The following is a 17,934-nucleotide window of genomic DNA, read 5'->3' on the forward strand; positions in this document are numbered from 1 at the left end:
ACTGGCTATAAGTTCCCGACAGAGAAAGGCTTCATGCCAAAAGCAAATCTAAAGACACTCTCACTGCTCTGAAGATATGATAAAAGCTGTTTCTGAAGTCCTTGGTTCCTGCATTTTTAAAAGATGCATTACTGCATAAATAACAAAAATTTTGCTTATGAGTTTTCATTTATTTCCTCACTAAACAGTGATTTTCACCTAGAAGTTCAGCTTTACTTAGGAATCCAAGGGCAGGAACTGCTGTCCCTAGAAATGTTTTATTTCCTTCTTTCACTCAAGGCTGAATTGAACTGATGATCCATATTATGGAGCTTTGCTGGATGCCTGGTACCTACAGGGAGCACTCTGCCAGCTCCTTGGTCTATAATTCTGACAACAGGATAGATTGCAGAAGCAGCCTTATAAAACTCCAAGACAAGAGAATCCCCCAGTGCTGCAGGTTAGTCTAAGAGTTAATTAACCCAGCTACAAGGTCAGGTGAATCACAACTTCTACAAAGAAATAATGATAATAACCAGGAAGAATACTATTTTAGCCATTGCCCATTTTCAATATACAGTTTCCTTCTTACACACTTTTGTTTGGCAAAAGAGTCTACATCTGTAACAATCAGCATGAAAGTCTACATCTATAATAATAACACAATGGAGAAAAATAAGATTATCAGCTCTCATTTCAGACACTGAATGTTACAATTAATGGGGTGTCTGCATTTGGTGAGGAAAGGCATAATTAGTGTATTTGGGAAATTTGACCACTTTTACAACAGTGAAAAACCACTAATACGAAAAGTAACTCACTAAGGTCTGAAAAACAAGGTTGGAGAAAGCCAGTTCATTTCCATACACATCACATCACCAGAGGCTTTTAGAATGACAAAGGAAAAAAAAAAAAAAAAAAAAAAAAAAAAGGAAAAAGGGAAAGAAAAGGCTATAGAAGGATTGTCACAATACAGAGTCAACCCCATTTATCCACCCATCCATCCTTGACAGATGTTTTTTTGGTCATACTTCAGAAACTTCAGTTATGGAGTGGATATAACCTCCAGGTAATTTCTTCCTGTGTTTCACTCTCCTCCATGCTGCAGAAGAAGTCTATCCTAAATCTCATTTGCTGTTGTTTTGGGAAGAAAGTGGGAAAGGGAAACACAAGACTGGCAGAGAGTGGGAGAGGGTACAGCATTGAATTACAAATCCCAGAATCGCTGAGAGTGTAAGGGACCTCTTGAGATCACCTAGTCTAAAGAAGGGGGGTTTTGTGTTTAGACTGAATTTCAGTGTTTTAATTTGTTCCCATTGCTTCTTGTCCTGGGAATGGATACCACTTGAGAAGAGGCTGGTTCCATCTTCTTAGCTTCCTTCCCATGAGGTATTTATACACATGGATAAGATCCTCCCCTGAGCCTTCTCTTCTCCAAGCTGAATAATCACAGTTGTCTCTGCTGTTCCTCATATGAAATACATGCTTGAGAAGAAGTAAGGAACAAGAAAGCATTCAACAGGTTTCGTGTTTAGTGTAGGAGGGTTTGATAGCTTTGTGTAGAATTTTCCTCTCTGTGGAGCAGAACAAACGATGACACCAGGGCAAGAGCTCATGGAGAAACACAAGGCAGGTAACTGAAGTTCAAGATGATGTCAGGAGACAAAGTCCCCAGACAAACACACCCAAACCTGCCCAAAACAACCCAAGACTCAGAAGCTGGGGAAGACAAGATGGTGCCAATATAAAGAGTAAAGAGATTATGACTAGAAGCTAGGCCAAGCACCAGGAAGTTCTGTGAGGTGGCAGCTGAGATGAGGAACAAGCCAGGATGGTACCAGACCAGTCAAGAGAAAACTGAAGGATGCACATGGCCAGGAGGAAGACCTTGAATTCAGGACTAGCAGAAATAGGCGGAGGACAGAACAAGATAGTGAGATAAAAGCTTGGCGTTAGCTAAGGCAACAGAAATGAGAAACAAGCCTGAGTACCCAGAACCAGAAATCTGGGGCATAGCTTTGGCCAGAAGATCCACAGAGAAGCCATGAGCAAACAGTAGGACAGCTCCAGTTACCTGAGGAGTGAGGAGCAGCACCAGCCAGGTTTATGGACCAGTCCTCAGCCAGCTAGAGAGACTTGTAAGTCCCTCAGTAACCAGGACATTGACTGTGGCCAAGTTCCTGGCTGTTGTGTCTGCTTGCTCACAAGAACCGTCAGAGGATGCCTCACCACAAAGACGAAGAAAGTTCATAGTTGTAGGCTCTAGGCTGGAAGATGAGTAGGCACATTTCCCAGGCAGTTAAGCTGGCACTTTGTAAAAGTACTAGTGCTTAAAGGATACAAATCCTTTATGCAGATAATAAAGTGAAATACATATATTACTCAGTTAATGATTTTGCATCTAATCATGAGATGCTATTATCAGTTGCTAAATGTTGCTTGGGGTTATCTTCAAGACAGGACAGATGTTTTTGTTTTGTTTATTATTCCAGTTATCAGTTTTGTGCAGCTTCACAAGATTTCATTTTCTGTGAGCAATGACCCTATACGCACCACCTCAGAACCCTGATATCCAAAGGCTAAAATGAACCAAATATGCAGACACCTTCCATGGTGCTACAGCCATTTGGGTTCATTCCCAAACCACAGGAATATGGGAGTTAATATACAAAAGGCTGAAAATATAAAAATTCTTCTTTAATTCCATGTTTCAGAAAATCATTCAAAAGGAAGTTTAGTCATTTCAGTCTACTAATTAAGAATGTTTTACTTCTAATTTTCCTGGGCAATAAAATATTCCACTTATTTTAAAAACAAAAACAAATACAAATAAATGGGTGCAGTCTGAGCTGATGGAAATTCATCATAGCTGGTTGGTCTGGCTTCGCTCCCGCAGTCTTTCTGGGTAAACAACAACAGAAACAACAAAGTACTTCCACCCTTAATTTGAAAAAGGAGTGCAAATGGGCAGCTCTCTGTAATCTGTGATAACTTGTTCCAGGTGGTTAATTATGTTCATTGTTAAAAGAATGCTGGGTTTGATGTCATTAACAAGTAGCCAGTCTTTCAGTCTACCACTACCCTTAGCACCAAAGACCCTTTACTAAACTCTGATTTCACAAAGGTTCTTGCAAAGATTGATCACCTCAGTTGTTAGCCCCTTCTTAATTTTATGTGACTACACTGCACTTCTTGAACTTCTCACTATTAGACTTGCTTCACAGTTCTTTAAACTTTCATTCACTTCCTTTCTACCTACTGAATTATGGAGACAAGGACTGGCCATAGCATCCCAGCAGTGGTGACCGAGTTGCCTGATACGGAGACAGTCATATCACTCTTGACAGATCCTGCTTATACACCCAATGATTGCACTAGTCCTATTTGTCATAGTACCACCCAGAACTCAGATCCAGTAGATCATCATGCCCAGAATTTAAGTGCAAACTGGACCTCCACACTTCAAGGGCCTCTTTCTGTGTAGCCTTGGTGGTAATGCTTTACAGTGATGCAGCACGCTACCACTAGCTGATACAAGCTGTAGCAAGCAGAGATTCTACCCTGAGACTGCTGTGAGCCAAACAAAATAAGTTTATTCCCCTTCCCACATGCAGCAGTTACACATATACTACTTATCAAGACCAGGTGTCTTTAGTTGGCTGGCCTTCTCCCAGATCATGAATTTATTTACCCTGAGATTTGACATAATTTACAGACTTTAGAGCAAACAGTTTTCCTTGTAGTACATCATATTTTTAATATATTTTTTTTTTAAGACTGTGTTTATATGGAGAAAGAGGGGGGGGCAGAGAAGGGCAAATCAATGCAGATTGGCTCCAGGATGAAAAAAAATATTGTGAAATCAAGCAAATGCAAGTCACAGGACAGTCTCAAAGATTCAGTGAGCTGAGTAAAAGAGCTAAAACAGAATAAAAAATAACAAACCCTCATCTGTAAGAAGGAAAAGAATTACTATTGATTTCTTAAGCTGAAGTTCAAACCAGCATAGATAAATTTACTGTAAAAATGTTAATATTGACAATTCAATCAATGGCTCATGGTTACTCAGGGAAATTATGCACTTGCTTTTTTCAAGCCTGATGCTAGCAGGACTCAGGTGACAACTCGAAGACAAACTGCTGTGATAGTCTACGACACAGCTGGCAGCCTTAGGTCATAAAAGGCTCCAAGGACTGAATCCACATTGACACAGGACTAAAAATTGCTCATTCTTTTACAAGGCTAAAATCCATATTAGCTAACTGATAACAACATCTGCTATTAACTGGTCTCTTGTGATTAGCAAATATGTATCTCAGTGGGAGTACTACCAAATATTCCTTTTAGAAGCTATTTATCAAGTCCTAAGTTCTTCTATGAATGTCTTGATACTGCTTTTCACAGCCATTGAGATACACCAAAAGCAGCTCATGCTCTACCAGTATGGAGCCTGTAGCTGGTGAGGAGGCTTCTGACCACGTATAAATTCTGTGCCAGCAGAACTGAAAGAGCTGATCAAAGCAGCAATATATGTCCAGGTACTAAACAACTACTACAAGGTTAACCTAGAGGAACCAAATAACATAAAGCAGAGGCTCGGATGGAAGTAAAGTGAAAAATCAGGGTACTCACTCAGTTTTTTGAACAACAGGGAAGCTTCCAAGTCGTACATAGGCGCTTTGAATTCCATTTTCTTTCATTCCAAAAATCTGTTTCACGCTGAACGAATCCATCAGGTCAAATCCTGTCCATAATGGAAGTGCAAATACCAGACATTGATCAGGCAGTGGGCCATGTCTTCAATGTACTTAGCTATCTATCTTAGCACATAAACACTACACTTCAGAGATTAACCTTGCTCTTGTTGGGAAAAGGCAAAACAAAATTCCGGCATGGTCTAATCTGCTTAGTCCAAAACCTCAAAACTAAGCATAAATTCAAACTGTAACAAGTCCTGGAAAGACTAGAACAGAGTTCTCCAGAAAACAATAGTTATTGGTCGCACTGCCACAACACCTTGAAAATGCTGTATAATTCATTAATCCACATGTAGAAAAATGCCCCGGTGCAGACTGAAACTTATTCATAGAATCACGGAATCATAAAACAGTTTGGGTTGGAAGGGACCTTCAGAGATCATCTAGTCCAACATCCCTGCCATAGGCAAGGACACCTTTCGCTGGGTAAGATTGTTACTCAAATCCCCATCAAACTTGACCTTCAGCGCTTCCAGTGATGGGGCATCCAACTTAGACTACCTCATTTGCTTTCAGGATTGGATAAAGCACACAGGTAGATCATAATAGGATTTTTTCTTATTCAGGCTATGCATTCGCAAACTGCAAATTTCTTGATATATTTTTCATTAAGGATGAAGAAGGGTTGTTCTTTGAGAAATGCCACGCAGGTCCAGAGGAAAGTTAAGCCCTAGGTGTGTCAGAGTCCACATTCAGAATCAGCAAATTGTTTTGTTTTAGTCACACTATTAATTTCTTCTGTGTCAAGTTCAGATATTGCCTCCACTTTCCTTAGAAGGAGCTGTGAAACAAACTAATTAATGTTCACAGAGCATTTCACACAGGCTTCATCTGGCTAAATGTCAGCTTTCAAGACAGGGTAATAACAAAGACTCTCATTCAGTTAGGCACAGGGAGTCAAATACAGGTGGCTTCTAGGGAAAGATTAATATACTAAAACAGATGCCAAAGTGCATGTTTCTCTCCATTAACATAAAGAAAGCTTAAGCATGCTCAACCTCACCTACTAAAGGTCTAATAGCTGGTGAGATAACCTACACTCTTAGATAATCCATTGCCAAGCAAAGCCTGTGAAGGTTATGGAACACTGGTTGCTGAAGGATTTCAGTAGCATTACACAAAATATGGCATCAGGCCATACACTCAAGAATGAAGATCTCTGCCGAGGATGAGATGCATCTCACCTAATTCTAGCTGTCTGAAGAGGAGTCATCTGATGTATACAGGTTGCTTCATTTCCCTTGTGGGTCAGCAGAGAAATACAGGAGTCTCAAAGAGCACAACTCATCACACCTGTCTCAGACCTACCTACAGACAGGCTGAATCACTCTTTGGCAGTGCCTACCTCCTTCCATTCAGCAGAAAGGGAGCTGTACAGACAGTAATTTTCAGACTGCTGAAGTTGGGTGAGATATATTCTACTTGTAGGGCATGCCATCCATTTTGTGCAGTGAATGAAGCAGAAGTCAAGAGGAAAAATATGTTAACTAATCACACATGACTTATATTCACATTGTCTCTTTAGCCATCAGGATTGAATAAAGGTTGCAGTTTTTTAAATTCAGACTAGCAATATCTTAAGTTTATTATCCTGACCATTCATGGTAAAAGCCTCCTTAAACAGATACCATTCCATTTCTAAGTGGGAGAAAAAAACAAACAAGCCCAAAACGTTATCATTTGAGCTGAGAGATTAGTCAAGGCAGACTGTCCAGGTGGACAGGAAAGAAGAAACCTAGGGAAGCTTCCTGATTAATTTGTCCTAATACTATTTCAGCTGAATGACAAGAAAATACATCTAGCATTTAATTATTTATTATTATTATTTTGTTTATTTAATGTGCCTGGAAACACTTTGGATGGAGTATGTTCCCTTGTTGACTTTAGGACTGGAACTGGGATTGTGAGGGAGACAGCATAATGCTTTTAATTCAGTCTTGAACCAAAACATTAATGTAAAAAACTGGCTATGCTGTAATCATTTCTTCAGTAGTTGAATAGGATTTTTCACCTGGCACTGGCTGGCTGCTAATAGTGCAGTGGAAACAGCCCACTTAGATCTTTCCCCAAACATCTTACTGGCCATTAAGTTTGTCATACAACATTTCTGGGCTGGAGTGATAGCAGAAATATGGGCTGTTCACTGGGTCTTCCACCACCAACGAGGGACCATATTGCCAGTGCCATAAGAAAATGAGATCCTACACATAGTTTCCCAATTCTTTGCACAAGTGAAGGTAAAGAACATACCTGCCTAAATTAGCAAGGACAGAGCTAGTGTTACCTATTGCTCCATGCTGAACCTCAGGATGAAAGGCAAGAGTTTCCTGGTCCCAGCTGTTTTGATTTAAAAGGTGGGGTTTTGTGTACCAGGGCAGGTGTGGTTTCCCAAATGGCTTATAAACTATTTAATCACTAATGTCATAAATCTGGCAATTAATAAGATGAATAATGCTCTTTGATCATAAGCCTCCTACTTCATTATAGCTACTAAAACAATATGGGGCCACTGAAACTCTAACATGATTACATCTTCTGAAAAGGAGCACACCCTAGTCCATTAACATTAAAATTAAAATAGTGACCTGAAAGAGAAGCTCAGATTCCTAACAGCATACTTGGCTTGAAAAGCAATTTCTTATGCACTGCTCTGCTGATCAAATCAGCCGAATGTCTTTACTTGCAAATAATAACTCCCTTACAGGAACCAGCCCATTTTTCCAGAATCAGAAAATATACTCTGCCTGTTACATGGACAAGATGGCAAAACTTGGCGCTGGACAATTTCTACATTATCTAACTAATATGCCAACCAGATTCTCTTTTCCAGGAAAGATGCCCACACTGCACCCAACCACACCCTAAAGTGTGGCCAAAGGATGAACAAAGAGCTCTGTTCTTGTCCAGTAGTGTTATGATGTTTGTTTCCAGATAATTATTTCAAGAGCAGACTAAAGGGGCCATGGTTGGTTGCCCTGAGTATGAGCTGGATTTCTGCCTGGCTCCATTAAAGATCTGATCTGGATAGCATGGTGGCAGCTAGTGTGCGTGTTAAGATTTTCCTGTCTTTCCTGTGCTCAGGGGCAAAAAAAACCCCAAACAACCCAAAATAAAAATGTACCCAAACCTAGAAAACCAGAGCAACAAAGGGAAGTTTGAATAGCCAGAAAACACAGCAGTGTGCACATTTGGAAAGTCTTTTCAAAGTAAGACAAAGCCATTAACTTCTTTAGCCTGAAGAAACCTTCTGAGAAAAGTCTCCTGCCTTGCATTCCCAGGAGCCCAAGATAACACTCACAGGGGCAACCACTGGGTTGCTTCTAATTGTAAAAGTCTGTGGTGAGACAGCAGCCTGGAGGGGAATGTGGAAAGCAGGTAAGAAAGGAATCAGGAAAGGCACTGGACATCAGAGACTCAAGTGATGTGTCCAGAATATATTCCTTATGGAGGATTTCCAGACACAAGCACTAAATATAAAACAAAGCAGCTTTTGCAGGAAACGCTCCATACTCTAGTTTTGCTTAAAAGCTCAGCTGAATTATCAGCCCAGTTCAATGCATTGATGGAGTATCACCAATAGCCAAGGTCAGGGAGGTTGCTATCAGCTGCCGGCTCTCTGAGACTTCTAAAAATAGCAATCTGTATTGCCTGTGATAAAATAACGTATTTCACTTTTACTGGAGAGAGGTCCACGCAATAAACTTTATGGTAGACTAGTGCAGTGTATAAATTCCTAGGAAGAACAGTATCACTTGAGAGCATTTCAGCAAATACATGATCTTATCAATTTTGTTGCCTAACACTTCTGCAGTCTTGAAAGTTAAGCTTTCATGGATTGCCTGTGTTCACAAGGAAAAGCCTGTGTGCTCACTAGGTCCTCAGCAACCCTTTCAAGTCATCCAGCACGGTGTGCAAGGCTATTACTGCTATAAAGAGCCCTCATTTTTATTACCTTAGTCACTTTCTGTGCTAATACATACTTTAAAAATTACAGGAAAAATATGTCATAATACCACATCCTAAAGTTAAATAGTGCATTTAACCAGCTGTGTCTGGCAATTAGTTACTTGAAGCCAGGGTGTAAATGAGGCTTATTTTTCTTCTACTGTATCTAAACCTTTGGCATCTTTATCTTCCACAATGCTCTAGGCTGAAAACAGCTATTTCTGGACAGAAAAGATATGTCTCAATTCAGGGATGAGATAGAAGTGTCCAGATCCTGAAGGAGAGACTTACTACTTTATTCAGCATATGTTGCTGCTATTGTTACAGTAGCCATCATCTGCTACAGCATTTTTGCTGTTCCTGACATTCCTTTCTCCACAGGGAAGGAAATCTGTGTGAGTATCAGATTTTAGGGGTATTTTTAAGAGCTCACTGAAGCCTCTGTCTTCAAGGCTCTTCCACAACATCAAGATTACCCTCATCTCTACCAGTATATCACTGCCCCAACCACAGTTTCATCTGGTGACAAGAAGCAGTATTTAGGAGGAGGTGAGGTGCACACTGATGCTCTCATCCTTCAGTGTCCTAGCCTTTCTGGCACGCTGGCAGGAGGCAGTCAGAAAGTGCTTCTCCTCTTTCTTGATGGCCAGCTGCTTAGGTTGGTGAGCTGTCTACGATGACAACACTGGGGTCAATGTCAAAGAAGCCAGACACAATCTTCATATTGTTCCAGCATCCCTGTGGGGCACACAGGTGCTGCTTGTTTGCTCATGGCAATCCAGACAACAGGGAAGGTCAGAGTCCTGCAGCTCAGGTACGGTTTAGACCTGTCTCATTGTGGATGATTGTAAAAAGGCGTTTGAAAGAAAATCTTTCATGGGACTAATTTTTTTCAACCATCTCTGGCTGTCAAAAGAAGTAAAAGACACAACGGATAAGAATTCTCTCTTCTTGCACAGTTTTATTCAATTCTAGTTCACCTCTCCAGCAAAGACAAAAAAAGGAACAGCTTATTTTCTGCATGGATAATTCACCCCACATCCAGCTCAACAGTTTGATTCAGCAGCATCAGGCAGCAGTGGTTATCTGACTTATTCCCAAGGCATGAAAGACTGAACCTCTGGAGGAACAAACCAGAGAGATTTACCAGTTGCTCACAAGCCCTGCATGAAGTAGGGTGGGGATGACTAAAGGGGTTGCACAAGTCATCAGATATATTAATTTGCTATATTTTACAAGCAGCTTGCAAGGGGATTTTGGAGCTATAAAAATTTTCTAAAGCCTACAGACTAAAAGGATTTGAGAGCATTTTAAAAAGGTTCTTGCTATTAACTAATTGACTTTGGTTTCCTCAGATGTTATAGTTGGGATTTAAGCAGCACTTCAGGCTGGCCTGACTTCTCACCAGATCCACCAGGTTTCAGTGAGGAGAACAGCTAAGAGCTTAAGTTAATAATGAGGCTTTGTTGAAGCACAAGGAACAGCTCTTACACAAGCATGAAGCCTACTACCTTCCAGGTGATATTCCATGAAGTAGTTTAGAGGACACTTTCTTTAGATGGTGTCATTTTAAAAAATTTATAAACCAGATTTACCCCTGGTACATGATGCCACCACTCAGGCTGTTGGTTTACTGATGCTGGTTTGCTTCCTCTGCGTCATGGCACTGGGAGACAATTTCTGCTTTTCCTTGGCCCCAGCAAAGGAGCAAACCACGAGAGTCTCATGCAGACCACAAAAAGAGCTTGATCTCAGCTCAAGCATGAATCCACATTTGGGATTATATGAGAAGCATATAATAAGGGAAATAATGAGAATAAATAATAAGGGAAATAATGAGAAGCAGAAACAATTCTTGAGGCATGTAACAGAGTTATACCTCAAAAAGGAGGAAGCTTGGAGAGGCAGCAAGGCAGGTGAGCAGGCAGCCACCAGGCTGAACTCTGGGACCACTCTGTGTCAGAAACATCAGCCTAATGCTTCAGTCAAAAGCAGAGGGGACAGATACAGTATTTGGTACCCTCACACAGCAAAGATAACACAACACTTCAGGAAAGATAAAAAGGCTATAAAACCAATAATAAAATTAGGCCAAAGAGACAGTATGAGAGATAGGACAAAAGCACAAGCAAATGCACAAATACACAGCTACAGCCATCCCACCTGGTGGAAAGGGCTGTCGTCATCTAACCCCCCGCCTGCTGCAAAACCAAGAAATAAATACAAGCCCACAGCAGCTGCCTCTGAGGCAGCACCTTTCAACACCTGATCTCACGTTAACAACACTCCACTGTATGTTCTGTTTAGCTGCATCAGTCTGCTCATTCTCTCTTACCCATTTCCCTCTCAGTTTTTGGATAGTTGCAAGTGGCATATTGACCAACACTGAAAGCTGTTTTTTACACTGAACTCTTTGCCTCATTACTGAAGTCTTTTCTGTGTTGAAGTCATTCTCCATTTTCTCAGTGATGGACATCTGGCTTAGTGCCATGAGCCCTCTTTCAGCTCCTTTCCTGCTCCAGTGATTTACAAGATTAAACCGAGTTCATTATTCCTTTGATGTCCTTATATGCCAGATAGGCTTGCACCAGCTGAACTTACCAGGACTATTTGTATTAGGTTCTGATTTTAATTAGTTCCTCTATTTTGAAGTCCTCTTTTGAGTTCCTCAGGTGTTAAGGTGTTCTGTGTTCCTCTGGAAAGCCATACAATGGCATAACTGCAAACTCATCGCTTGGGATAGCAGTGGGGAGCAACCTACACTTATTTGAATAAAGGTTTTGTTGGTAGCACCCACGAGGACTCTACGCATATAGCTGAGAACACAAAGAACAGCAGATAAGTGTTTATAGACCAGAGTGGAAGGACTGATGAAACAAATCCTACTGCTTGCTCATACAACAGGCTAGTATTATTGTTAGGGTAAGAAAAGGTATTTGAGGAGAAACACCTTACTAAAACATAACCTACTATATTCTCCTTGTAATGCTACTATCTGGGCTACAGGAAAGCCCCACAAATATGTTATTCATGAAAATAAATATATTCCTATTAATTTTAGGTGCTATGAGCAAAGCCTGATACGAAAGCAGGTAGAGACTGGTCTCTAAGAGATCTGGTCGTTGCTTTACGCCAGATAATCAGTACACACCAGGTTAGACCTACAGGTGTACCAAAATCTGGCCACATCTGTCATCAGCATTCACATCAGACTGATTTAACTCCAAGGATTGGGAGGAGTTTACTGAAATTGTATATGCATGTCCTTCCCATCATGTGTGCACAATGGCCAGAAAGCTTGCACTGATGAAGACTCTATGGGATAGTTTCTCCAGGCCCTTTTTTTTGCAGTAGAATTTTCTTTCTGAAGTAGAATTAATCTAAAAAATTTGGACCAAGAATTATCTAGAAGTACCTCATGTTCAGACAGTCTATTAGTCCTTTTACAGCCAACAAATTGGTTGCTTCTTGGGCTATGAATAGTGAAAAGTTGAATTCATTTCCTTTTCATCAACCTCAAAAGCACTGGAATAAGAAAAAATCCTGGCTTGTTTAACTTCTGGGAGAAAGCCAACAGTAGTAGTTTTTTTTTTTAAAAAAAAAAAGCCTTTAGGGATAGATTTATTTTTATTCATTTTTTTTTCTTTTAATGTGCAGGTAGATCTGAATACTTCATGTAGATTTCTCTGCATGGTTAACCCTTGTTAAGTCTTTTAATTGAACATAGAAGTCAAAATTTGTCACTGATGGGTGTCCTGGTTTTGGCTGGGATAGAATTAATTTTCTTCTTAGTAGCTAGTGCTGTGTTTTGGATTTAGGATGAGAATAATGCTGATAGCACACTGACGGTTTTAGTGGTTGCTATGAGATGTTTATATCAACTCAAGGACTCTTCAGTTTCTCAGGCCTTGCCAGCAAGATGGCTGGAGGGGCACAAGAAACTGGGAGGGGACACAGCCAGGACAGCTGACCCAAAGCAGCCAAAGAGGTATGCCATACCATGGGATGTCATGCTTGGTATATAAACGGGGGGTCAGCCAGGGCCTGTGGATCTCAGCTCAGGGCCTGGCTGGGCATCAGTCAGTGGGCGGTGAGCAGCTGTACTGTGCATCACTTGGTTTCTTGTGTCCCTTCACTTCAGATTTCATTCCTTCCCCTCTCTCTCTTTTTCATTATAACCGTTATTATCATTATTGTTATTATTGTTCTTTCATTTTTATTCTATTTCAATTGTTTTTATCTCAACCCTTGAGTTTCACATTCCTTTCCAATTCTCCTCCCCATCCCTCTGGGTGAGGGGGAGTGAGCGAGCGGCTGCGTGGTGCCTAGTTACTGCCTGGGGTTAAACCATGACACTGGGATTCAGACCAGGTGAAGACTTTCACATGGACCGCTCAGCTGTTATCATTTTTTTGCTTGCAATAGCAGATTCCAAAATAATTGCCCCATTCTTTCTCCATGTTTCTTGATGTCTTTGAGCAGCTCAGCTAAGCTACCTGCTCCAAGGTACCTGATGCCTAGCATTGGTCACATTATTCACAGTGTCAGAAGTCCACTGAGATCCACTAGCTATATCTCTGAGCATATTAGGAAAAAGATTAATTTATAACATGGAGTTTTTCTTCAAAGAACTCGTCCCAGCTCTGCTGGTGACAGCGTGGTTATGCATATTTTGCTGGATACTTGAGTGTTTCCGGGCTCCTAGTCCAGATCATAGAATCATAGAATGGTTTGAGTCTAAAGGGACCTTAAAGATCATCTAGTTCCAACCCCCTGCCACGGGCAGGGACACCTTCCACTAGACCAGGTTGCTCAAAGCCCCGTCCAGCCTGGCCTTGAACACTGCCAGGGATGGGGCACCCACAGCTTCTCTGGGCAACCTCTTCCAGTGTCTCACCACCCTCATAGCAAATAATTTCTTCTTAATGTCTAATCTATATCTAACCTCTTTCAGTTTAAAATCATTACCCCTTGTCCTGTCTCTACAGACCCTACTAAAAAGTCTGTCCCCATCTGTCTTATAAGATGCACATTCTGGTGACACCCTACCTGCCATTGGGGTGACTGTAAATTTTCACTTCCCAATTCTTTAGTTTCTGTAGAAGGGAAATTCCTTGGCACATAAACTGAAAAGAAACCACCACAGGTCCCCACACTGGGTAACCGGGGGCGCTGGACACCAGGCATGCAACATTGCACATCTAATGCACAGGTTAAAGCCAGCCCATAGGACTGCAGCAGCTACACTTAGATCTGTACTCACAGGTGACTCATTAGTAACTATTTGCCTGCTTGACGTGGTTTTCTTGGAGTCCTTGAACATGGGTGAATTGTTTGGCAACCTCTGAAAAACTTCAGAGACATTGAAGTGCCGTGATCTAGGCTATAGTGCTGAGATTAGCTGGTGCACAACACACAGACTCCTAGAAAACAAAGTTAAAAGGAGCTTGCTAAGGTCACCTGCACTGAAGGTATCACATCTACCAGCCCAGACAAATCCACCCCACAGCACAGTTACAGCCATTTCCTCCAGCTCACAGGAGACCGAACTGACTCTTGCAACCACGGGTCAGCTGTTATTTTCCCTATTTATTTCTCATGGAGATACAGCAGCTACAGCCAGATGTATGTAGCTCAGGAACCCGGTTTCAAATTCAACTCTCCAGATCCTTAGAGAACATAGAACATTAGCACTCAAGGCAGTGCTAATTACTCTCGATGAAATTCTATATGGGCAGCTTCCTAGGGCAAGTGTGTGGGGGAGGAGGCAACGAGAACCCCTGGCCCCAACCACCATTATCATTACCTAGTGACAGGGCAGTGAAAACCATGACAGCAAAGCAACCATGCCATGGCACAGCAAAGCTTCAACCTTCCACCCCATGTCCCATGCATGCCAGAGCTGCAGCCAGTCCTACCTCTATGGGTATAAACTTGAGGATGGAGAGGAGAGCAGCTGGCACCCACACAAATAGCTAGCTTCACCATCCCTGTGTATGTGCAGTCTTTTGTAGAGGAATGAAGCTGGGTTAATTAGCATTGATAATATACAGCTGTGGGCTGGCTTCAGGGGCGGTGGGTTGGCTGATGTAGATGAGGTGCAGCTGTGGCTGGTTAAGTTAAGATGTTGGGCAGCCAAAGAAGAGAGAGCGGGAAGAAGCAGAGAGAAAAGACAGAGAGAGTGCGAGCCTACCCTGGGTGAGGAGGGGCAAGGAGAAGGCAGCAGAGGGACTGGCATGAAGAGTGTGTTGGTATGAGATGGTAAAAAGACCTTGTTGCAGCCAGCTAGTTTGGAGAGTGCTGTGACAGTCTGCTGGTGAGCACCATGTCTGTGCAGCTACTGTCTGAAGACAGTGATCCGTTACAAATCTCCGCAGCTATTCATGGATTTTCCACTTGCCTCTCAGGGCTTCCCAAGGAGCCTGTGAGAGGGACAATACAGACTGCCAAGTGCAAAGAGGGCAATATGCCCATCACACAGGCACCACAAAACCACTGTTGTCCCTGGGAGGACATTGGTCTAATGTGCTCGTCCTGCAGGTTCAACAGCCAGGACACTCCAATTTTCTCCTGCTACCACGTGTTTTAGTGGGCAAATATAAATAGTCCCAGGGATATTGTAATTAGCTAGTGAGTCACCGGCATGTCTGGAATGTGAACCCTGTGCTGCAAACTGCAGGACACTGGAGACATACTGACAGTTAAACACAGACGCTGCCGTCTATAATTGTAGGGTACTGGCTTTACAACCAGGGCCTCCATCGTAAAGTGCCCAAAATCTTTTATAGAGCTACAGAAAAACACAGAGGTCATAAATATACTGGCATTTTGCTCGTTTGCACATGGAGGTTTCTGAGACAGGGAAGAGAGTTAGAGGCTGAGGTTAATCTGTGATACAACCCATAATGTGATTTCTGCTGTTATTCATACATACAGCCTGTGTGGCTACTTAGGAGTTAGTGTCAGGGCTTTTATGTTCCGTCCTTGTTCCCTTAACACCATCCAGTGTGGGATGTATAGTGTGATCCGGGGGTTGGAAATATCCCTTCCCAGGGTTAATTTTTCTCAGCACTTTATGGAAACCATTGCAGGTCTTTCTTTACTCCTGTGGCAGATGCCCTCTGAAAAGCGCAGTCAGTATCTGTAGAGGAATATTATCTCCGTTGGTGGATAGTGTTGAGAACTAGAGCTCAGCCCATTTTTAATACTAAGGATCATCCAAATTTCTGCAATCAAATCCCATGTCCTGCAGGTCTAGTTTAAAATACAAATAATTTAAATGTGAAGTTTTAAAACCTCAAGAATAATAATTCATTTTCAATAACTTTCATGTGTTGCTTCAGTGCAATATAATGGTTCATAAAAATACACAAGGGGCACATCTTCACAATGCAAAATGTTATCATTGTGTTCTCCTGTCTGGTCGTGATTAATAGTAAGCCATGATCCTTTGTTAAATGCTGATGGAACCGAAGTGACAATTCAGCAACATAAGAGGTATGAAGCATCACAACTGAGGTTTTATTTTGAATGGCAGATGAGTTAAACCCTCTTATGTCTTCATTTCTCTACTCAATAAAAAACCTTCATGGTACCCACAAGGATGCTGTGAGAACTTTGTTTAAAGTACCATCAAGCATTGCTTTAAAATATCAGACTTTCTGGAAGAGAAACAGTGTTTGTCCTGGTATTCTAACCAGTTTTTTTGCTTTCTTTCAAAATTCCCTGTGTGATTTCTAACGCACGCAGAAAACTTTATGTTCTGAATTTACATGTTATGACCTGTTAAGCAGATGCCACTTTACCACCAAAAATTTGTATCAGAAGTAAAGCTGCCTGTATATTCCTACCTCACACAATGCTATTTCACTGTGGCAGGCCTTACTGAATGCTACAGCTAGGCATTTTTTATTTAAGTGCTATGATACTAGACGGTCATAGACTACAGTCCTCTGCTATTGAGAGAACTTCTGACCATCCATCGCTGTTTATTTGTCTCCATTTCTACTACTTCACCGCTTGTTCCAGTACTTCATATCTCTGACAGTTTGAAACCTTCTTGTAGTGTCTTGAATGTATCTCTTAAACAGTCGATATCCTTTTCTTCTTACATTCTTTGTCCTTTAGCTTGAGTGATTCCCCTATCGCCCTCCTGCTATTCCCCTGATCTATTTGCAGAAAGCAATAGTATCTCCCCTTTCCACCTGTACACTAAAAGATTAACCAAACCCAGTTTTTTAATCTCCTGTTTAAAAATAGCCTCTCTGGTTGCTGAACACACTAATAGCTCCTCAAGGCTGAATCTGTCTTTCCTGGGCTAAGGAGGTCTGAGCACACTTTTCTAGATAAGCTGTAACTAAAGGCCTGTCCACTCTCAGGAATTCTTCCCTATCTCTAAAAGACCTGCTTTACTTTATCCACTAATGACCTTTGCCTTTTTCCCCAGCTGTGCAGCACCGTGACTCACAAACATCTGCTAATCATCAGTTTTCAGAGTACGAGTTTATAGCACAAAGTCCTGTTATTAATCCATATGTACCATAACAAACCTTTTAAACTAATAGTCCCAAGTCGGTTGGGAAAATGCCCAGGTTTCTGCGGCAAACCAGTTCATCCTTCAAGGATATTCTGATCCCAATCTATATAGTAGAAACTCACAAAGACCCTGAGGAGGTCCACCACTGTCTGTCCTCCACTGTCTGTCCTCTGGTTTGTTATTCCCTTTCCTAGAAAATTCATCATTATCTCCCTGCTAGACAGTTTCTGGCTCACTTTACAACATTTATTAATCTATATTGTTTTTCACTTTAGCTGTGACTTTCAATACAGTACTCCAACAAATGCCTGCTGAAGTCCAGATAGATGAGATTTACTTCATTTGTTTTCCCTAAAGAAAAAAAATAATCACCTGTCTTTTAAAAGGAAAATATCACATTTATTCTTTTGGCTCTTCTCCAACTCGTAATGTGGTTTTTCATGCAGATATTCATCTGATTATGCATGAAGCCATCCTCCCTACCCTCACCCCTACTCTCAGCCTGCGACTTAATGGAATCCCACGCATCTTCCACCTCTCAGTCACACCATTGGTTCCCTTGATCTCCCAAAGTTTGTCCTTTTATAGCTCATTTTATGATTTAGCTTCTGTTTTTTCTTCTACTAATCCAGAGTGACTCAATTCACAATCACTTAACTACAGACACAGGCTTGAAGGCTCTAACTTGTATGCAGGTAGGGTATACAGGAAAGGGCT

At 41.5% G+C, this 17,934-nt stretch overlaps 1 protein-coding gene across 2 annotated transcripts in view; it reads right to left on the reverse strand.

The window, feature by feature from the left end:
* COL22A1 (collagen type XXII alpha 1 chain) overlaps window positions 1-17,934 on the reverse strand; it is a 237,065-nt gene that overhangs the window by 145,503 nt on the left and 73,628 nt on the right. For both annotated transcript variants that reach the window (XM_080381170.1, XM_080381171.1), the window contains one exon: window positions 4,612-4,723. In XM_080381170.1, coding sequence (XP_080237296.1) covers window positions 4,612-4,723 — 112 coding nt within the window. The remainder of the gene's footprint in view (window positions 1-4,611; window positions 4,724-17,934) is intronic.

This window comes from Falco punctatus (genome assembly GCF_963210335.1).
Source record: "Falco punctatus genome assembly, chromosome: 3".
NCBI lineage: Eukaryota > Metazoa > Chordata > Aves > Falconiformes > Falconidae > Falco > Falco punctatus.